At 37.3% G+C, this 22,831-nt stretch overlaps 1 protein-coding gene across 1 annotated transcript in view; it reads left to right on the top strand.

The window, feature by feature from the left end:
• The first annotated feature begins 6,849 nt into the window (after positions 1-6,849).
• The window catches only part of NUP205 (nucleoporin 205), a 51,317-nt gene continuing 35,335 nt past the window's right edge, over positions 6,850-22,831 (top strand). Inside the window, exons 1-10 of the mRNA XM_062014927.1 lie at positions 6,850-7,042; positions 11,831-11,973; positions 12,971-13,142; positions 13,819-13,963; positions 14,872-15,031; positions 17,028-17,256; positions 17,410-17,574; positions 18,210-18,385; positions 20,780-20,896; positions 22,335-22,472. Of these exons, the coding sequence (XP_061870911.1) occupies positions 7,015-7,042; positions 11,831-11,973; positions 12,971-13,142; positions 13,819-13,963; positions 14,872-15,031; positions 17,028-17,256; positions 17,410-17,574; positions 18,210-18,385; positions 20,780-20,896; positions 22,335-22,472 (1,473 nt within the window). The 5' untranslated portion in view covers positions 6,850-7,014. The remainder of the gene's footprint in view (positions 7,043-11,830; positions 11,974-12,970; positions 13,143-13,818; positions 13,964-14,871; positions 15,032-17,027; positions 17,257-17,409; positions 17,575-18,209; positions 18,386-20,779; positions 20,897-22,334; positions 22,473-22,831) is intronic.

Below are 22,831 nucleotides of genomic sequence, written 5' to 3' on the forward strand. Positions count from 1 at the left end.
GTCTCATGTTACTTGAGCAAGAGCTCTAGGCAGTTGAGGACCTTCAGTTCTGCATCCCTCAGTTGTTCTTCTTGTTGCAGACGCTTTTGTCCAAAAGACTTAGTTACTGATACAAATCATAGGAGAAATATTCTTCACCTGGGGTTCAGATCATTCTTTTGAATGATGGGATTATCTGTACCCTATTCCCTGGCACGTTCCAGTTCCATATCTGGTCAAAGTTTAATTATTTTTGAAAAATGAAGTGGCACTAATGAGAGGTTGAGAGCATACAATGCCAAAGTCTCTCTCAACCTTTATGGGAGGTAGGAGATGCCTGAGGGAAAGAATTTAGCAAGCCTCTCACAACCTGAAAAAGTGATCTGAACTCCTCCAGTGGAAAGGAGGCACTAATCTTTCCTATAACACTGTTTAGATGTCACCTCAAAACTGACAGGAATTTCTGAGAAGTTCTTGGAAATCACACTGAAACATGTTTACCATCTGCCAGTATAAACCAGTGTCAAACTAAACCACCCAAAAGGCATAATCAATTCATCATTAAAAATAAGGCCACCTCATTTTTAGGGGTTTCTCATAGCTTAGTGTTCTTGTGTAGTTATAGTCTAAATATGCCTGCAAGCAAAACCTTTCCCTCAGTGTCTCAGAGTGAGTCACTACTTCAAGCTTCTCCTGGGCTGGATGTCACCACAACTTCTTGTTTCTGCAGATAGACTACGCATTAAATAAGGCTGGGAATGATGCATAGGAAAAACAAAATTATATTGTTAATAGGCAGATGCCTAGGAATGCAGCTAAGTGACACGTTCTGAGTGTTATTTCCAAGCAAATATTGATTATCATTTGTAAAGAGCAAGATGTAAAGCTATCCTGAGATCATTATTTACTGCTGTCTTCTTAAAGAGAACTGGTATGATCCTTTGTGCAGATACCAACAGTAACAATGAGTATAGGTCTTGACATTTGAATTTCTGGTCTCCAAATCAGTGTTTCTTGTATGCATGCTTTGAATAGGTTATTAAGTTTGGACTGGACTGTTCTCCTAAGTATGCTTCATTATAATTCCACTACAGTTAATTGATAATAGTAGCAGTTTTGGCTTGCAGAAGGACCTAAAGGATTACCATTTCACCATGTTGGACATCTACAGACACATACAATCAACTGTGATAATTTTGTCTTCTCTATTGGTTAGGTCTCCTTTTATCTGAGAGTTCAGATTAGCTGACCAGACGTTTTTCAGCACTTATTTCAAAGACAGAGATTTAGGTTTTTTTCTGGCTTAGAATATTCTTTAGAATTACTATGATGAGGGAAATTAATTTTGACCATCTGGCACCATATAAAAGAAAGGTATGAGAGTTATATGTGCCAAGCAGCTCAGAAACCTGCCCACATGATCAAGGTTTTCTAGTATCCTGCTCTCAGGCACTGAAGCAACTGGATGAGCATAAGCCATAAATTCCAGCCCTGATCACTCAAGCACGTAATATAGTTTAGTTCTCCAACGTCTAAGGTGTCACCTTGGTAGGAGTTATCAAACATGTGGTCTCAACAATTGCCCCATTAATTGTTAACAGCTAATATTGCATCTCATTATCTTTCTGCAGCATAGTCATAACCGAATAAGGCAGGAGGAGACTTCAATAGACATGTGACTTCTGAGAAATAGAGCCAATTAATAGATTCCTATTTCAGAAATTGGATGTGTTCAGTCCCTGTCTTTCAGATTGCTGCTCCTGAGGTTAATTCTCCTTGATTCTCAGGAAACTTCAATAAAACAAAAATGAACTCAACCAAAAATAAAATTTTACTTATGCTGCCCATTCAGACAAGGCTTTTCTTCAAATAAGGTACCTCAGAGCATCAAGCAAGAAATGTATTTCAGTAACTGACTGTCAGAATTGCAAAAGCTAAATGCTACACACATCTTTGGTGTAGAGGAGCTTCCTATCTTAGAGAACTCCAAAGTAGTGGACAGTGCTTGGGAGGAAATTAACAGAATGGGAGTTTAATTTGTGAAGGAATTTTTACATTATGGTAGAGACAGCATTCACTCAGTTTATAAAGTAATGATTTATTTCAATTTAGGTCAGTTTAATTGTCAAGATACTTCCTCTCCCATCTCCTGTATTATATCCACTTGCAGAAACTGTGTGTTTTATATTATTAGCACAGACAGTTTTGTGCAATATTACAGACCCTCAGTGTTGCCTGTGTGACCTTACTACAGTTCTGTAGCTTTACACCCATTCTGACACATCCATTCTCTGATGGGAACCCAAAAAGATGCAATGAGTGTATAATTCATCATGAAGAATATATACAACATGCTCTGGAATGAGCTCAGCATGAGTTTCAGGACAAAGACTGAATTTGTGGGACTGGCAACTAGCAAAAACATCAACCATCTGTAAATCTGATGTAGAAATCACTGAACAGAATGAATATCAATAAGACAGTTGATATGCCAACACATCTACTTACTATATCAAATATCTCCACTTTGCTTCTACTTGTTCTTACTGTCATTTCCCCTGTTGTATGTTTCTCTATCTCTTGTTGTCATTTACTTGCAGCTACATCATTACAATAATCAGATTATCTCCCAGGCTAGGAACTGCTTCATTCCCTTCAGAAGCTGAATGAAGAAATTATTACAAAATAGAAAAGCTATTCTTCATTCTGGGATAGAGGAGAAACAGTAACAAGACAGATAGCTTTAAGGGCCCCAATGCAGGAATTAGGAAAAAATTAACTCACAGTACATCACACAGCCAAGAACAGTATTTTCATTTTACCTCTGAAGCCTGAACAGGGATCATAAAGACCCAATTGTCAAGCAGGGAAAATGACTGATTCTGTTTATCAAGGCAATAATTACTGGTCAGCTGCCTATAGTCAATAATTGTCTTCACTCATACACGAAGGGCAGAACTTGCTATTGTTCAGCTCCTCTCCTCATGCTCCCAGACTCTGAGGAATGTATTTGTATGCTTTTGGGAACATTTAGCTCTTTGTAGGCTTGAACTAGATAAACCACTTACCCAAGCTAGCAACAACCTCACACAGCTTCCCTGATGAGTTTAGATACCATGGTGATAGTAGAAATATCTAGGATGGAAGATAGAGAAATTACAAAGTTATTTTGTTGAGAATCACTGCGGGAAAAGGTCTTAGACTTTCTTCTAAGATTTGATGCCAAGCTAACTATCTCAATATATGAAACACACCTTTTTACAACACAGATAGGATTATAGGCAGCTAAGAAGTTTTCAGGAAAATTAGCTGGCATGGGAAGAGAATACAGGTTTTTTTTTTCTCTGCCAACGTATAATAACTCAAAAACATAGTCTTTTTTTCCTCTGTTCAGATGGGGCCAGGCTACAGATCCAGTTGATCATCATTCCAGGTCTGCTGTGAAACGTTATACTCATTTATACAGACAAGCAAGTTGAGATGCACAGATAGAGTTAGTGTCAGTCAAAATAAGAGCTCATCGACGTTTTATGGTCTAATCGGTAGCCAGAAAAGCTTTTGACTTTTTGGGTAAAGAGGTGTATTTCACAATGTAAAGACTGTCTATTTATGTACATGCACAAAGCATATTTTTCAGCTGCAATGCAGAAAAGGCTTTTAATTTTCATTTTATTCCATGATGCAGGATGTGTTCATATGACACTCAAGATAAAAGGTAGGAAATTAAGCATGGCCTCTTGGGCATTTGAATAATACTTTTTTATTGCTAATAATTATTCGTTCTGATCATAATAAAGCATAAAGAAAACAAATTGTATCATCATCGTTATCTTTATATCTTGATGTCTGATTTGGCTATGAAACATAGCCAAATGTTTCATAGTGACTAAATTTAGTGTTACTAAAATTAAGAATCTTACACCTGTAGTACATCACAAGCCACCTAGAAGTTTCAGTCAAAGAGCAGGTTCCCATTATGCAGTTTGTTTTAATTGCTAGTAGGGTTTTTTCCGCCTACAGAGAATAACCTGTCTTACACAAAGGTCCCTCACAGCACAGGCAGAATTCACTATCCCACAGGTGATCTGAGACCTTCTTTCCCTGGAATCCAGAGGAAGTAATATCCAGCTCAGGTATTTAGTGTCAGCCTACCTTTGATACTTCACAGATTTCTGCCTAGTAATTAAGGATAAAAGAAGCTGGTGTCCCTCACTGAACCCAGCTGAATTGGAGAATATGCTGAGAGCTATTGTTAGGACAAGGAATGAGGTATTCTTTCCCTATAGTGACTTGGCAAAAATAGTCTACCAAACCAGCCAGTGATTCCAAGTAAACAATAAGATCCTAAATTAAAGGATGGCAAATAAAGTGAGAACAAGCAAAGAATTACTATTCATGGACTTGCCTACTCATCAAAGCAGGGATGGATGAAGTGATGCCAACATAAATATGTGCAGAATGTATGGTATGATATATCTAGATACCTCTCTTACTTCATCCATACATGGAACTGTACTCTGACTACTATTTTGCATTAAAATATCTCACTGCTGACAGAGAAAGAGTACAATGCTGTGCAGCTGGAGCTAAATGTGGTATTTTTCTTCCAAAGTTCAGCCTCCCAATGACCTACCCCATGCCATCCACTCTTTTCAGAGTGGGTTTTTTTCTTCATGTTGCTATGTGACCATTGGCCATTTGGCAAGGAGAGGAAAGAATTATCTGGAAATTTAAAATATTAAATCTGCAGTGGTTAGAAAGGATTTTTTCCTCCAACAGAGATTTTTTTAAAAAAAGTGTGTGCAATCTGGCTGCATCTGAATGCCAAAAGAAATATGACAGCTCTTAATGCCTGGGAAAAGCTTTTTTTTTTAACAAAAGGAATTCTTTCTTTCTTTCTGTCTCTCTCTCTTTTTAAAGCCTTGCTTCTTAAGGAAGCGAGGCTTAGGAAATCACATTCTGTCCGCTAAACTTTTTCACTAAGTTTTGAACCTGTTGCAGTTCCTGAACCAGTTCCAACCTATTCTGATCAAGTGCTCAAAAACTGGTGTCATCGCCAACTTGTATAAAAGAAAATGATGAGAATTAGGATCTCTGTGACTGGAAAGACTGAAGCAAAACCTCAAGCTATCCATTACATTTGCTGTGAACAGGTGATCAGCATATGTGTCTCTGGCTTTATCATAGTACCCTCCTCTCGCAGCCATGGGTCTTGGGGTGGTTTGTGGACAGCGTAGGGGCAGAAATATGGTTTCACACGGATGGGTGCATGGGAGAAGATATAGAAGTGTCGTACCCAGGCTGTATTAGCCCAGCTGCTTGTGAGATAACTTGTTTTCTATGTTCACCTCTTGCCTGGCACTCCTCCTTTCCTAAAATAACATTAAAAATTGACTAACATTCTCATTGCAATAGGTTGGTTCTGGTTCGTGGTTAAGATTAGGAAAAGGGAAGTCTTAAAGAAATAGGAGCCCTTTGACTAAATGAACAAATTATGCCAAGTTAATGAGAATGGATTTATCTATTGAACTCTGAAAGGAGCTGTTTTCGACAGGACAGGACATTTTCCCTCTGCTGTTTTAAAACACTCTCTTCTATCTCTTCTTTCACTTCTGATTAATCCTTGTGAAACTGTTTCTCTGACTTCTGTCTCTTTTTTTTTCTTATAACTGCCTTGCCAATTCAGTCTCACCCCAGGACCACTGCTCTCTCTTTACTGCCCACTGCCATCCCATTATAAGGAAGATCTAGAGAAGCAAAGATAGTTATTTTGCCAATTTCCTATGGGTCTAGTTCATAAGACATGGTTTTGCAATCGTGAAATATTGTTTTAATAAAGTTCAAGAGGGGAAGCTATTGGCACTAAAAATGAATACATACTTTTCACTTAAACCTAACACAGAAGGGAATTTCTGGAGGAGACTTACTAGTGGGATAGCGTGTGGGGTAAATTGACTTCTGATATTGGATACTTCTAAGATACTAATGCTCGTTCTTTAGCTGCAGATACATACATGTACAAATGCCCTTTTTGGTTTATTTTTTACCTTCCTGCTACTTTTTTTTTCTTGAATGAGTTTAAATGCGCTGTTCTTCACAGGATAACCTCCATCAGGGATGCTTCTTTTTTCCTATACATGACTGTGAACCCTAGTTCACCCATCAAAGCTCAAGAAACATGAGTTTTAAATGCTACACACCTGCTAAGGGTTGAACAAAAACTGTGGTTTACAGGTTTTAAGTGATCAGTGCTGTTTTAATGATCTGCATTTTAAGTAAGGATCATCTATCATTGTTACAGTTATAAAGTACTTACTTGTTTTGACGATTTCAGTACATACACAGACTGTAACCACTCTGGTTTTGAAAATAGGGTAGCAGCACTTACCCTCCCCCCCACTTAAAAATATTTGAAAACATTTTAATAAATTTACCTCCCGATGCAGCATCTGACCTCAGATATTTTGTTTTATTCAGTGAATACGGTTTGTAGGGCAGGGCTTGAAAGGAAAGACTCCCTTCAGCGTGACAGAGAAAAAGGAGGGGTAAAGAGAAACTGAACGGCACAGCAGCGAGGTGTTACTTGAAGAGAGGAGTGAAGGTGGGAATGCAGAATTCTGGTGCTCTCTCTTGTCTGCAGCTACCTCCAAAAGGTTTGAACACGAAACTGAGTGACAGGATGAACTATCTCTCTGCAGCTCTGACCAGAAACAGCAGACCACGTGTGCTGTCTGCAGCCGCCTCAGTCCCAGTCCCAGCCTCGGTGCGCTCTCCTCCGCGACTACAAGTCCCATCAGGCCGCGGCGCGGGGTCCACAGCCTCGGCCAGCCGTGCCCCTGAGGGAGCCACGGCTGCCGCTGCGGAATCAGTCCCGTGTTCGCTTTCGCCGTTTGGGCTGCCCCAAAGCAGAAGAGGCGGGGAGCCGTAGCAACCGTCCCCGCGTTCCGCTGGGGAGACGGCGCGGCGGGCAGCCCGGCCTGCTGGGGGGGCCTTCCTCGGCCGGCGGCGCCGCGACCGCGCCTCCCTCTCGCCAAGATGGCGGCGCCGTTGGCGGTAAATTCGGGTAAGAGGAACGTGAGTGCGAGGCCGCGGTTTTCTTCTCTGCAGTGGTGCTGCTTCACCATCTTTTCCCTCTCCCTCCCGCCAGCCGGTCGGAGGGTGCCAGTCCCGTGCCTGTTCTCAAAGCCCGCGAGGCCGGCGGATGCCGCCGTGGAAGGCTGGGCGTGAGGAAGAGGCGCGGCCCGGGTGGACGGCGGGGCGGAGGGGGTGGGGGCCGGTGTGGGGCTGCAACTGGCAGGCTGTGGGGAGAGCGGCCTCCATGTGAGCCTCCTCCCGTGCCGTGATACCTGGGGCGCTCAGGCCGTGCTGAGGAGCTTGGCGAGGTGACGGAGCTCGGTGCTTAGAGCTGCCTGATCCTGGCGCCATGGGATAGCAAAGGCTACCTCGACTCAAGAGGACTGTGGTAATTTAGTGCACGTGTGGTTAAGCATCACTTCTGTATTGCGTTCATCTGTTAATGCCATGTGTAGTAAAATGAAAAAAAAAAAAAAGAAAAAACCCACTAAATTTGATGGTGTGTTAACGTGAGAAGTATGGAAACATTGACCTGGTTTCTCTTAGGCTGAGTTTTGCTAAGGATTATCAGGATCATCCACGGTCCTTTCAGAGCCTGTCATAAAGAGCAGGTTTTGGGTTAGTGAGGCAGCGGTTACTGGATATAACTAGGGAAGAAGTTGAATACAAAAAGAAAGATGGGATAATTGGAGAATAACTCAAGAGATCATTGGATCTAAGACCACTCCTTTCTTAAAGTTTGGCTAGTTCAGTCAGTTGTCTCAAGGCTTTATCCAAACTAATTTTGATATTTGTAAGAATGAAGGTTCTCCCAGAGAGTCTTTCTGTTTCAGTATGTAACAATATGTAATTCTGTTTCTGTATTGCGCCTTGTGTCAGTTACTGCTCATCATCTTATGGACTATCACTGTCTCCCTGTGTACAGAGCCATTTAGTTGTCAAAGAAAACTAGACTTCTTAGCCTTCTCAAGACTGAACAAGGTCAATTCTTTCAGCTTCTCATTCATTCTGTTCTCTAACCCCCTGTTTCAATGTCTTTCTCTGGGAAAGCCCAAAACTGGACACAATACTAGAGTGAAGGACTCCTCGAGATACCTAAATAATCACTGCCCTACACCTGCAGACTGCAACTCTGTTAATACAGCCTGGTGTTTAGGAGCTACCTTTGCTGCCAAGATATGCTGCTGTCAAGTGTTCAGCTTCCCATATATGAGGATATAGGTATTTTCCTGTAAAGCTGCTTTCAAGCTGCTTGGTACCCAGGCTGTACTGTTGCATGGAGTTATTCTCTCTCAGGTGCAGGTTGTTGCATTTGATGTAGTTGAGCATCATTAGGTTAAGACAGGGAGAACAGAATGTGAAAAGCGTGGCCAAAAGGTCTGTGACTGATGTGATGTGTGTCACAGTGACTAGTTAATCAAATCTAAAAGCTCCATTCCTGTGCTAAGTAAGCAGTAAATTCTACAGAGAAGATATTTTGATATAACTGAATCAATTCCATCCCTGCCCCTCCACAGAAAAGCAGTAATAAAGGAAAGACCCTTCATTTAGGGGTGGATGAAGGGTAATTACTCCTGCCATTCACAGTATCTGCAATGTGACTTTGTTAACGTGAAAATTAGAGTAGTTCAAAGGAGACTACACTTTATTGTATAAATTACATGGCAAGAAATTCTATAGTCTTAAAAAAATGGTGGGGAAAGAAGTTTTATACACAAAAGATGAGATAAAAATCAGCAGATGTGACTGAGAACTGTTGGGGTTTTTGCGTTAAATTATAGTATATTGTTTGTGGAGGCACGCATAGTGTCGTTAAGTCTATGGCATGGCAAAAAGTTCAGGCATAAGCATCAACTGCAATTGCTGCCAAAAGGAACAACGCAGCCTGTCCTTCCTTGCTGTCCCTGTCGAGATGATTAGCCTTTCTAAAACAATAATAGAAACAACATAAGTGGTAAAAAGTCAGTGTAGCTGCTAAAGTTCAACCTTTTTTCCATCCCAGGTGCTTACTCCTTTCTCTGCAATACTCTCTGTTTGTGCTAACATAGCTTGTGCCATCACAGAGCAAACTGGGTTGTTGATGCGATCTTGCTGAAAAGAAACACCTTTTTTTTGATTAGTTCTCAGTTAGAAGAGTTAGATCCCCTGTTTGTTTTACTGCCTTACAGTACATGTGCTTGGGCTAGTGCAAAGCAATTACATTTTGGGGACAAGAGCAAACATGGGCCAAGGAAATAGTTGAACAGCTTTTGTCAGACGCTGTGGATTACTGTAATTTAATAAGAGTGAAAAGACCATTTAGAGTGGAAGTAGATCTCTGAACTCTGAAGTTAGATATGAGAGCCAGTTACAGTCTGGAGTGTGAAATTATTTGTCCAATAGTATCTACCTTTAATGCATTTGTCTAGGGAGGAGTAACATGGTATAATTAAAACGCACCGATGTTTAAAAAGGACAGATGCTTTGTCCTTTTTATAGACTGTCCTCTCAGGTAGAGCTCTACTGGCACTGCTAATTGCGTTGTTAATGACTGTGTGTGAAAATGCTGGGTTTTTGTTAGTACTGAGTGTGGGATGAAAGGGTTTGTTTTGTTTTTATTCTTGCTTTATGTGGTTTCTTTGTTTTTGCAACAGAATAAAACTGACAAAGTTTTGCTTAGTGTGTTGCTGCTTTGGAGTTTCCTTAGATTAATGGTAAAACAGACTGAAAACAGGGTCTTGCTCTCTGAGACCGGCTCTTGTCTTCACGCTCACTTGCTACACTTTGACGTGGCTTATGCTGCCTTAATATTCAGGGTATCATTACTTTGAGGTGATGTCTTGATTGTATGAAAGAGAGGACAACATATTGGTATCAGAGTAGCTACCTCTTGCACGCTGTCTTAATGTGAGCAACCTGGTAAAGATGTGATCCGGATGCGTTTAACTCAGGGTTATGTTGAAGGATAGAGCTGACTAGAACAAGCTACGTACTTGTACTTGATTTTATGTCACGATACTAACTTGTACTTTAAAAAGATGTTTGTGGGGAAGATGTGTGGTTGAGCCAGTTTTAGGCAAAATGCTAGTATTTTTGCATATAGGCTAACCTGCAGGACATAGTTCCATTTTATTATTTTTCTGGACACAAAGCCGTTTTCAGACATTTCTGCCATTCACTAACCACTTTTTCTTTCCTTTTGTGCTTCAGACGTTATTGTTTTAACGGTTAGCAGGGCTACTCTGCAACCTGCCTTAATTGAAATAATCTGACTTTTAAAATGGAAAACGTTGCCTTTAATTTGGATCATTTCACTCACATGACTTACAGAACAGTCCATCAGAGTTGCTGGGACACAACTAATGAAGCAGACATGTATGGTTGGGAATAAATGGATCTGAATGAAGGAGGCAGCAACTTCTTAAAATAGCTTTTCCACTAGCAAAATTGTAGTGTATAAAACCAACCATGAGCTAATAATATCGTTGGGTCAGGGTCCATCTTGGTAGATGCTCAGAAATGCTTAACTACCTACAATCAGACAGTGGCTGTGTGTTACCTTACAGGCAAACTAAATACAATTGGTAATAAATTTATCTGGTATGTTTAGCAGTGACTTTAGGTGTGTGGAATCAGAAACTTTCACAAATACAAATGGTATATAACAAGGGAAATGTTTGTATACTTCTATTTAATCTAGGTCTTAGAATTTTGATTTTTTTGTTTTGTTTTTTAACAGGGTGTTAGTTTTAAATGGTAAGAGCAGTTTTTCATCTGTAAAGTTTTCAGTTTAGACAATAGTTCTGGTAGAAATCTGAAGACTAGTTTGGCATACTGTTTTCATGGGACTTTGGATTCTGAATGAAACAACTTCTAGTGAGGAAGAGATCATTTCAGCTATAGTACTGAATTCAGATTTGAAGTTTGCAGAGGAAACTGTTTATTCCAATGCTGAGGAGGAGGACAGATTGTAGGGTCAGACTTATTTGCTAGCTTCCAGAAAGAATCTGGTTTCTTCTAAACGTGGTGAGGCAATTACTTATATTGATCTGTCTATTTCTGGTAAAGGAAATTCATTTCTTTATGAAGCTCTTGTGCAGAATGTTAGCAGCAAATAATGTCTTTGGGATCAGAAGTACTAGTTCTGTTTTTTTTTTTTTTTTAAATTCGGTGAGTAAATGTGCAATAAGGTATCTTTATGCTTGTGGTTTTTTTCTTATGTAATATTGCCTTTAGTCTTCAGGTTTTGGTTTCTAATGTATTTTATTCTGCACAATCTGATGCACTAGATCATGATAGTACTACTGTTCATTTTCAATCCTTTGTATATTAAGTATTGATTTGTTTTGGACTTTTCTGTCAGAAATGGAAAACAGAAGCCTGCCTGGCTAAGTTACATTCAGATTCAAGGTGTGCTGTCCAGTTCTTAGTCATTCTTTAGTCTTACTGAAGTGCATGGAGTTTCTTAGGCATACAAGGATACAAGATGTCATTCAGAGATTATATAAAATATCTTTATGACTTTCATACCCAGAACTTAGCTGCACCCATCATCTTTTTTGCTTCTTTACCTCACTAAATGCAATTAGGTTTTATGTCAGACCATTATTACTTTTGTGTGCCTTAAGAAGGCACACAATATGCTTTGTTTCATGAGCATAGCAGTCTATACTATCAATCTGAGACTAACAGTAAATTTAAAAACTACTTATTGAAAATAGTTTATAAATATTTTACTTTCTGTGTTTCTTTCTCCATTTCAAATACTTTCTTTTGTTTGTTTTATTTCTTCCTTTAGCTGCCAGTTTGTGGGGTCCATATAAGGACATATGGCAGACTGTAATGAATGCCATTTGGAAAAGGCAACCTGAAGCTGTTCATCGCCTTGACCAGGTTTTAAAGAAACACAAATCTGACTTCATTTCGCTCTTCAGAAATCCGGTACTGGACTAATACTTTCTAGTGGAATGAATTTGAGAGTTTATGTCTTGTATTGTTGTATTACACACCATTGAGGCCTTGACCACTTTTCATTCTATGTTTGTACAATGCATAACACATATGTGTTATAGCAATCTTGTTCTGCTGTAAGAATACAAATTAGGTTGAATAATACATATTATTCAATGTTTTGCAGAGGATGGTTTTATGTGTAATACTTTTTCTTTCAGTATTTAAATGCTCTTTTGAAAGGAATATTCCTTCAGTCATGTATTAGCTTTTTTTTGCTTCTCTTGTGTGTCTGAAATAAAGCACAGAAGTATTTTGTGTGATTTTAGTTCATACTCATGCTTCAGTCAGGTTAATGAACACATGAACAGGTGAACATGTGAGTTTACAAAATACAGAATGGGTTTTGTTAGGAATATTAGGTGATGTGGAGGAACTTTCTTAGCCAATGAGCTAAGAAAGTAGCAACTAGAAACATGTCTTCTTTCAGTGGTGTTCTAAAATAGCATTTGGCTTTTTAAACTGATTGGTCAGAAAATTTCAGAGTTGACTATGGAGTTTCATCAGTATGTTTTTGTGTCTGAGTTTAATAGAAAAAAGAATGATGTAGAAAACAGTGCTTTGGAGTAACATAACAGTTCTGATCAATAACCCAAATGTTTTTAATTGAACTGATACCAATTCCTGTTGAGAAGTATATAAAAAATTACTTTCAGTCTCCATTATTCTGAGTAAATTAAATGTCAGCCCTGATCATGTAAGATTATTTTTTTATACATTCCCACAAATAGGCCATTGCTGTGCAAGCGTGAAGCATTTTTAGGATGCCTTTACTATCTCTGTGTTTAAAATTAACACAGCCTTTGTTTTTGTGATGACAACCTAATCTATCAGAACTGTATTTTTGAGGAAGGATTAATGTGTAAAGCTCTATTCAGTATTTGATCTTGCCACTTTGAATAACTTCTAATGCTTGTTTCTCTTGTAGCCAAAGAATGTTCAGCAGCATGAGAAAATTCAGAAAGCAAGTACAGAAGGAGTTGCTATCCAGGGTCAGCAGGGAACTAGGCTTTTGCCAGAGCAACTCATCAGAGAAGCCTTTATCCTCAGTGACCTCTTTGATATTGGAGAGTTGGCAGCTGTTGAGCTCCTTCTAGCTGGTGAGAAGGGAAAATATTTAAGAGCCAGAGACATACAACTTAAATAGGGCCTTCTTATTTAAGTATATGCTTAACATGAGTGCATAATTCAGTCAAGGCTTTAGCTTCCTAACATAGAATGTTCTTAAAAAGAGATTTGCTGATGCTGTAATGTAATATGATCAATGTTCTAAACCTTAATATTCATATTTTATGCAGCTATTGCAAAAAGGGGGATAACTTGAGTTATTTTATTTTAAATAATTTACTTTCCTCATCATTGAATCTTAAAATAATTGATTGAGAGTTTTTCCATAAAGCAGCATACTACATACTGATTCTTCAAATTATGTATGTCACACATTGATATGTGACTGTGTTTGGATCATAGTCTAATAACTGGTTAGTAAGACAAGTATTCTGGAAAGTGGCACATGCTTTGCATGTAGAGAATTGATTTCAGTACTAGCTATCATTACTAGCTAAATCTTATTTACTTTTAAATCCAGTAAAAGAATAGCTTACTAATTTATTACCTTTGGAAAGCCATCTTGAATTCAACCTCAGTTTCTGTTTTGAGCTTGAATTTTGTGAATAACAATGGTTGTTTTGAATGCTACATTTATCTATATGGAGATACAAAGCTGTTATTGAAGCATCTATATTAAACTTTCATTTGTGCATTTTCATTCAATAGGAGAACATCAGCAACCTCATTTTCCTGGCCTTACAAGAGGTCTAGTGGCTGTTCTTTTGTACTGGGATGGAAAAAGATGCATTGCCAATTCACTGCGAACCCTCATCCAGTCACGCCAGGGCAAGACATGGACATTGGAACTCAGGTCTGTATTGGGGTGATGAGCTGATCAAAGCTTTTTGCTTTGAGTGCTTTTAGGACTGATTAGACACAAGGGAATATGAATATCCTCAAATTGATGCAGTTGCTTTAATGTTTCTGGTTTTAAGTGGTCCTTTTCCTTATACCTTACTGATTTATAAAGGATATCAATTTTACTTTCAGTTCTTTCATGCTACTTTTCCTTTTCCCAGTGTTTTGCTTCAGACACTCTCCCAGACAGTGTTGCTCTAAGTAGTGATGATTACTCAGTATTTCAAAGACTGAGTTTCTCTTGTTGCTGTGTTCTGACTTCCTGTGTACTGCAAAACAGAATTGTGCTCCTGCCTTTACTTAAAGTGGATACACTAGCTACTGTTGAACTTAATATGCTAACATGTTTTGACTTCAAAAAGAAAACAGTATGTCTGTTTACTTCCAATCTAGAATGATTACTTGACTACACAAAGACTAAAAGATGTGTTCTAGTGTAAATATAAATTCTGAAAGATAAAATAAATGATTACTTCATAACTAGTGCCATCACTTCATTAGGATGTGTGGAATCAGACAATTGCATTTACTAGTACGAAAGAGGCTGTGAGCTTGTGAGTTATGTGCCTCGTATGTGTAGTACTTTTTCCTTTTGATAGAATTCTGTACTAGTTGATCAATGCTGTACTCTCATATTTAGTGTTCCTGAACCTACAATTACCTAAAGACTTGGTATCCATTCAAAAACATCTTTTGAGAGGGCATTGCTCACTAATTAATGACACACATTTATTTACAGTATGTAATGTAGTTGTACCTTTTCTGTCAGCAAATATATTTGGTGGGATTCTTTATTTTAGACGTCCTCTGTGACTGAGAACAGTATGATTGATTGATAAATTTCTATTCTTTCCATTTTAGTCAAGAGTTAACATCCATGACAACACGCTTTACAGATGACCTAATGGAACAGGGTTTGACTCAGAAGATCCTCACTCTTGTTTCTCACATTGATTTGAACAATGAATTTGATAAGCTCCAGAGAGAACGAGGATTGGGAAGTGAGAAACATCGTAAAGAGGTAAAGAGGGGACTGGGTGTGAACATTCTTCTGAATTACTGCACAGATTAGAATGCAGTTAGACTGCCAAGAGATGTGGAGACATTTTTTTTTTTTTCTACCTTTTCAAGTTTCTGTTCTCTGTTTCTGCAAGCTCTCTTACTGTCTCAGGCGTCATAGTAACAACTCTACAGTTTGTCCTATACCACTGTGGGATCCAAATTAGTTCTTGCATTTCTGTTTTGCCTTTACTCCCTGATGCTAGACATACCTTATTTTTAGTGAATAAGTATAATCAATGACAGTAAGAAAGTAAGCCTAATATTTCCACTCTGTAATTTTTTTTCAATGTAATTTTAAAGAGTGTTTATTAATGTACCCTCAGCACTACCATCAGGAGGACCACTGGAATAAAAATGACAAACTAAAACTCGCAAGTTATTAAAACAAATTGAAGCTAAGTCTAGTCAGGAAAATAATGCTCTTCTTAATAATCCAGTTGTGTTAATATCCACAAAAGCATTTCTAGTTGTGAAGAGTAAGAATTGCTTGAAAATGTGTTCTTATTTTTGTAACCTTGAACTTAATTGAGACTGTGACTAACAGCAGAGTATGTTTCTAGTATGAAGATTTTAAATATTAAGTTTTAATTTCTGAATTCTTTCTATTGGGTAATCTCATGATCATAAAAGTCTTTTCCAACTGTAATGATTCTATGATCTGTCTAAAAATGTCTCTAATAATCAGTCAGTTTGTTTTCCACAGAGAACAAGTTTTACATTTTTGCTGTTCACCTAGAAACTATGCAAAAAATATCTTTCTGATTTATCTAAAATTACCTTAATTTATCTCAGTTTTACCTTAAAATTCATTTAATGCTTAGTGTTAGAAGTTCTTTTCTTCTTTATAGATGGACTACCAGATTTTCTTCCATATTCATTAGAACTATTATTCTGCTGGAGTCTGTATGCAAATCTCTTGCTGTGTTACGTGCTAAAAAGTTTTTATCACTATGCATGTCATTTTACTGGAGATGGAATGTCTATAGCTCTTCATGTTTTTGTTTAACCAGGTTCAATGGGTATATGTCAAGAACCTTATTAGGAACTCATCATTTAGCTAAGTAAAATAAAGTCTTACAAAATCCATTATGAAAGACTCTTATTGGCTTTTTTTTTTTTAAGGTTTTGTGGGTTTTTTTGTTATTGTTTTGGGATTTGTTTTTATGTGTTTTCAACTTCAATTTTCATAAGACTTGAAGAGGTTAAAACTTAGCTTAGATGGAGAGATTAACGACTGAGATAAATGTCTTTATTTGAAAACAGGTAATTGTTGATGTAATTGTTTGACAAGAGACAACCTTCTTCGTTTTCAACAGCCACTGTACTTAATTGTATCATAATGTGCAATGTTTTGCCAAATGAAAAAAGAAAAACTATTTTTAGTATGAAAATGCTTGGTAGCATTTATGGTGGACATGGTATTTCTTCCGTATGTATTAGGGGTTAATAGATTAAATTTATGTTTATATTCTAAAGGTGATAGAAATATTTTGTGTAGGAGAAGAAAGTTCTGATTTTAAACGTCTTTCATATTTGCCGAAGCCTTAAAAGTTAGCTATTTGTATAGTCAGTTTAGGGCTAGTCTTTTGGGGCAAGGGGAAGACTGTGACCATATTTGCATATAATACACTGCAGCTGTGTATTAGAGACAGGAAATATGATTTGTGTGGTGCGTTTACAGCTACGAAGTCTCCTGACCTTGACAGAGATGCTGTTTTGCATAAGTCATGTTGTAGCATATATGCTCACACCTCACATGAAATACATGTGAATATGAACCTATTGAACAATCAGAAATGTGCCTTTTGTTGCTTAGCAATCAAAGAAGCCCAACATTTTCTCTACCTTCTGTCTTTAGAGTAGTTTTTAACAACCCTGTCATACTGTTTGACTGAGAAAGATGAACATGTTGCCAGAATATTTATATCCACTGTTTTTTGACTTTTCTTTTAAAGGTTTCTGACCTCATTAAAGAATGCCGACAGTCCTTGGCTGAAAGTCTATTTGTCTGGACCTGCCAGTCACCACTGAGTAAGGATGACACTTTAATCCTCATAAGTTACCTGGAGAAAGTAACTGTGGAAGCTGATGGCTCATTGGATGGTGTGAACTTGTCTCTTCTCATGGCTCTCCTTTACTGCTTTGATGTCAGCTTTCTGGAACAAGGCACAGAGGATCGTGAAGGTAATGCTGGCAAATTTCCCAAAGAGGTTATATTGTGCAGATGAATAAATTGAATTAATTTTGTTATTGATCAGTAACAAATTGGTAGGATTTTACTTGCTTGTTTTCACATTCATTTACTGGATTTTGGTGTTGTGTTTTGTGTTATTCAAGATTTGATGCACCGTCTCCCTCTGCTAACAGAAAGACAGTACATAGCAACAATACACACTCGTCTTCAGGAGTCTCAGCCTTGGAAATTACCAGGCCTGCAAGCTACTGTTAGATTAGCCTGGGCGCTGGCATTACGAGGAATATCCCAACTATCTGATGTGACAGGTAAATTATCCTAAAGTGCAGTGCCTCCACATTAGTATTTAGAGCTTGCAACTGGCATAAGTTGAAATATCTGTTACCTTTTTGAAGTGTTAGTATTTACCTTTATAATAAAATTACATTGACACTCCCTTCAAAGCTTTCTCAGTATCTGAGTTTGGTTGTTCAGAATTGAATTGCTCTGAAATGTACACAGCTTTAGAAGTAGTTATTAGACAACAATATTGCACAGTGTCTCATTGAAGTGAGAGAGATTTTAATGTACTGAAAAATGTGAAAGATTGCATTTTAGCAGCCTAAGTTAAGATTCATGATTGTGACTTTTTACATTTGTAAATGTTAAACCATTAAAAAGAATGTAAACATTATAATTAATGTTTAATTAAGGTTGGTTTGTAGTTCTTAGTTCACAGCCATAGATTCGGTTGAGTAAGTAGATGGTGCACTTCATCATTTAATAAAGAAGAAAGCTGAGATCATTTTCTGACGTTGTCTTTTCCAGTCTAATGTTGTCCTGTACAGTGGAAAAAACATAGTTGATAGAAGTGTGTCAGTTTGCATGTCAGCTGGGCTTATCCTGAAATATGTTTTGTTTGGTAGCTGCTAATTTTTTCCCCTCTTGTGATTTTGCTGCCCAGCTCTTGCAGAATTCACCGAGGCAGATGAAGCAATGGCAGAACTAGCAGTTGCTGATAATGTCTTCCTCTTCCTGACTGAATCTGTAGTGGGGTCTGAAAATTTCTACCAGGAGGAATTTTATGTTCGCAAAATTCATAACCTTGTCACAGACTTCCTTGCACTCATGCCAATGAAAGTAAGTTGTTTGTGGGAGTAGCAGTTCTTGGGAAATGTGGTCATCTCTTCTGTATTTTCAACATTAGGACAGGTCGCATAGAGATTCAGATATGACCCTCAACTTGAGGTGTAGCAGTTCAGAAAACTTGTTGACTTTGTGAAACCTTTATGGTTTTGTGGTGGTAGTGGTTTTGTTTTGTTTTATGTGATTAAAATTTAAATGAATGCTGGAATTGATGGTAATGTATGTGGATATTGATTTTTTTGTTGTTGTTTTTTGTTATTCTTTTTTCTTTTGATACAGACAGTGGCATAATCTAAATGTAGTGGTTTTACCTCAGTTTTAATTTATTCTTGTACTGATGATCTTTTCCATATTTAAGGGGAGGAATTCTGCCTTTTCTTTCAGTAATATCAATTGTTGGGAAAATGAGCCGCTGTTTTCATTAGAACAGCAGAAATGCTACAGAAGGGTTTTTTAAACAGTTTGAAGCAACTACAATAGTTTAATTTGTACAAGACCTTGTATCTAGACGTTGAAAATTAAAATTCTGTGGAAGTGTTTCTATTGAATTGAAGGAGGCTCTATTTTGTGACCTTCATTGTGTTGAGCTGTAGTTGGAATTGCCAAAGAATTACTTTTTTTCAGTGTGCAAAAAGAAGAGTTGTTCTAAAATATAATTTGTTCATTGTAACCTCACAGAATGAGAACAATATTGGCAGGAAAAACAATATTTGAACCATAATCTTTGAGAGCGTATATGAACATGTTGTAGACAGCTTTTAGGTTTAATACTAATTTGTTTATAATCTATTGGTATTGCACATGTTTTCTCAGGCTTTTTAAGCCACAGAATATTCCTAGAACAAGGATACGGCCAGTTCAAACAAGTTCATATTGATAACTTTACAGCTGTATTTCTGCTGTGGTGGTTGCTTGCATACAACACTTACAACATTGTAACAGGCTTTGGACATCCATTGAAAGCTGCATGCAATGATGTTTCCTGTAATAGAGACACAATAGCCTTTTGGAATCTTTTGCATATATGAGAAATATGTGAGGTATATTTTATGAAAGTTCCTTAAACAACCGAGTGCAAAGAACTTTGGACCTGAGAACTTTTTTATGAGACAGCTCTTCACTGGATGGTGTTGTTTTATGAAAGATGAAATGTCTCACTGTAATGATACTGTTTTTTATGAAAGAGAAGCAGGGTTTATTTTTGAAAGAAATGGAAGAGCTGAAGACTGACCCAGACAGAGGTTGCTGCCTTAATAGATTTAGAGCAGATCTGACCACATCTCCTGTATCCACAGAGCTGTCTGAAAATCCCATAGCTGTTGGTTTTTTGGTACATCTCTCTTCTGCATTGCATTATGGAATTGGAGACTTTATCTCTGAGAGAGTATTTATCTTCCTTTTTGGATTTTTTGCTTTGTTGCAGATCTGCAACTGATCATAGCTAATGCCTAAAGATGAAAAGAGATATTATTCATTACAAACAGGATTTTGTAATAGATAGTAAAAAATCTGACCGTTAACTCGTATTCCAGTTTGATAGAAGCCAGCACGAGTTTTTTTACAGGAAAGTCTTTCTTAGCAGGTAATTGGGATATAGCCCTGCAAGGAACATTAACAAAACTTAGCTTTTCATCTCATGGCTATTTGCTTTAATTGCTATAAGCCTCTGGTGAGGTACTTTGTCAAAGGATTTTTTGCATAAAAATTAAATGTCAGATCTTTTTTGTTTAGTAATTAGTTTTTTCAACCCAAAGAATTTTAGGGTACTGATTAAAGGCTGCTTTTTTATTGCTGTGGTTTAAATTCCCCTCTTTTTGTCTTCTTTTTTTACTCCTACTGTTTTATTGACGTGGTAGTGTTTTGAGTTGTGACAGGCTAGGTCCAAAATAATTACATCAATACTAAATTTTTTGAGACGTAAAATAGATATAAATATAGAAGTTGCTTTAAGTGGCTAAGAAAGATACAACCTACAGCTCTATATACAGAAAACATTATTTTACAATGTTTCCTGTTTCTTTTCACTCCTTGTTGATAATGGTCTAACTTTCTTTGTTTGAAACTAACCTACTCTTTCAAAGTAGAAAGAGGAAAAGGATCCACCTTTTGGGGCCAAAGCAGAGAATCAGTTTGGAAAAACTCCCACGGTATAAGTTCTGTGCTTTTCTTATGAGCTGAGGGCCTTGTTGGTAACAAAGTGATTGAATTAAGTCTTTCAGTGTAAGCTCTTAGGGGGCATGGGATTAAAAAAGTTCTTGTCATGTATGTGCAAGTTAATCTGCTTTCTCAATTTTTAATAGGCTGTTTAGACAATTCCTTTATCTGTGTTTTGTCTTATTCTTAGCTAAATATAGACCAGTGTTTTTCTCCACTTCATAAATTGTTTAGGTGAAACAGCTGAGAAACCGTGCTGATGAAGATGCTCGCATGATCCACATGAGCATGCAGATGGGTAATGATCCACCTATTTCCCTTCGGAGAGACCTGGAACATTTAATGCTTTTAGTAAGCCCTATTTTCTTTAAAAATACTGTACCAAAAAGTGATTGTGACTTTTGTTCATCATCAGAAGATCTGTATCTGAAAATACACAGTGCTGGATCTTTCCCTTTTTGGATTTTCCTTTTGCTTTTTTTTTTCCTTGTTTCTTATATTTGAAGAATTCTAGAGTTGAAACAATTTTACAAAATATTTAAATAATAATAAAAAAGAATACTGTCTTAACATTTATTATCTTAAGCTGTCTTATTTGGACATAAATTAGAAGTAGGAATTTTAAGACCGGAGTCTATCACTGAAGTTGAGATCTGACTAAATGTATGGAAGTTCTTTGGAATGGAACGCCTTTGTGTATCTAGACCTTAATGTTTACTCAGTGGTTTCTGTTTCTGTAAGTCTTCAAGTTGCTTCCTATTTACCATGGGTAGACGATAATTAAGTTTTAGAGGTTTTCCCCCAAATGTTTAAATAGCTTTTATGTGTTGATATATTTCTCATGAAAATTTTGGAAGACTTTTATATTGTCTGTAGAGTAGGCTAGGAAAGGTGACCCCTGGAATTGGCTGCTGGAATTGCAAATTCCCTAGTTTCAACAGAATTTTGACCACAAGCATACATTTAAAACAAATGGTCTTTCTGTTTCTGTCACATTTCTTAATAAAAGAAAGAAAATGGAACTAAAATAAAATTGAAAGAAGGTTAAATAGATGCTTATTTAAATATTAGTTATTGAGGTTACCTAACTGCACCTTCAAAAAAACCTCCTACATCAGAAAACAGATTTGCATATTGAACTGGTGCATTTTTATATTTTCTGTTAATGAATAAATTTAAAACTCATATATTTCCCCTTATTTTGCATGAAAACATACAAATGGGCAATTTTCAATATAGCAGTCTTTAATATAGGGATTACTTGTCTTTTTCAAGTCCTTTAGTGTATAGAACTGGAGAAGGTTTGGTGAAATATTTTCTTTAGTTACTCTGAGAAGTATAGAGGGTTTGACTAGATGATCTTTTGAGGTCCCTTTCAACCCTTAAGATTCTGGGAATTGAGGCAATTGTATGTTCAGATAATCGGTAAGATTTTTGATCTCAGTACTGGATAACTTGTTTTTAAGTGAACATATGAAGGCATGAAAATGTTTTTTATGGAGCAATAGCACTGTTTTCTTAGCAATGATTTAATCTATGATAATTAGATAGAAAATGACAAGAGTTTCACTCAGGTTGTGCATTTTGAATTTCTCTGGCTGTCATTTTTTTCTGACATTGCTATTTAGAAGCTGTCATTTTCAGAGAGTCTTAAGGAACGAAACAGCAGCCATGGGATTTTTTGTCTCTTGGGCATGTTTTACTTATCTGGAAGCTGGGCTGCCTGTTAAAGTAGTTGTCTTTCCTTTATATAGTTAATACTTTTCTAATGTCTTCTTTTCTCTGATAGGTTGCTGAATTGTATAGGAAAGACCCCTTTAATCTGGAACTTGCCATTGAATACTGGTGTCCGTCAGAGCCTTTGCAGACATCTGCCATCATGGGATCCTACCTTGGAGTAGCTCATCAGCGACCCCCTCAGCGCCAGGTTATCGAGATTTTTCTTGAATAATTACTAGTAACTTGAAATTAAAGTAATGTAAAAATAGGCTTAACAAAGTTTTTGGTATCCTTGTCACAGCTAGCCTCTAAGAAAACAATATCTTTTATCAAGGGCTTATCTGTCTGCATCCTGCTCTGCATTATGTGGTTATTGTTGCTTGCTGTAAAGTGAGCTGTTGCCAGTCATTCATAGTTGTCAGAAGACATAGTAAGAAAGAGTCCTAACAAACTTCTTTGAAAATTTTGTTCAGGTCTGATTATGTTGCAGTTGCTAAGTTAATTCTGATAACAGTGCTCTTGGGTATGCTCTACATACCTTTATCTGTATTTAATTATTTAAAGCTC

The sequence above is a fragment of the Colius striatus genome, chromosome 1 (assembly GCF_028858725.1).
Source record: "Colius striatus isolate bColStr4 chromosome 1, bColStr4.1.hap1, whole genome shotgun sequence".
NCBI lineage: Eukaryota > Metazoa > Chordata > Aves > Coliiformes > Coliidae > Colius > Colius striatus.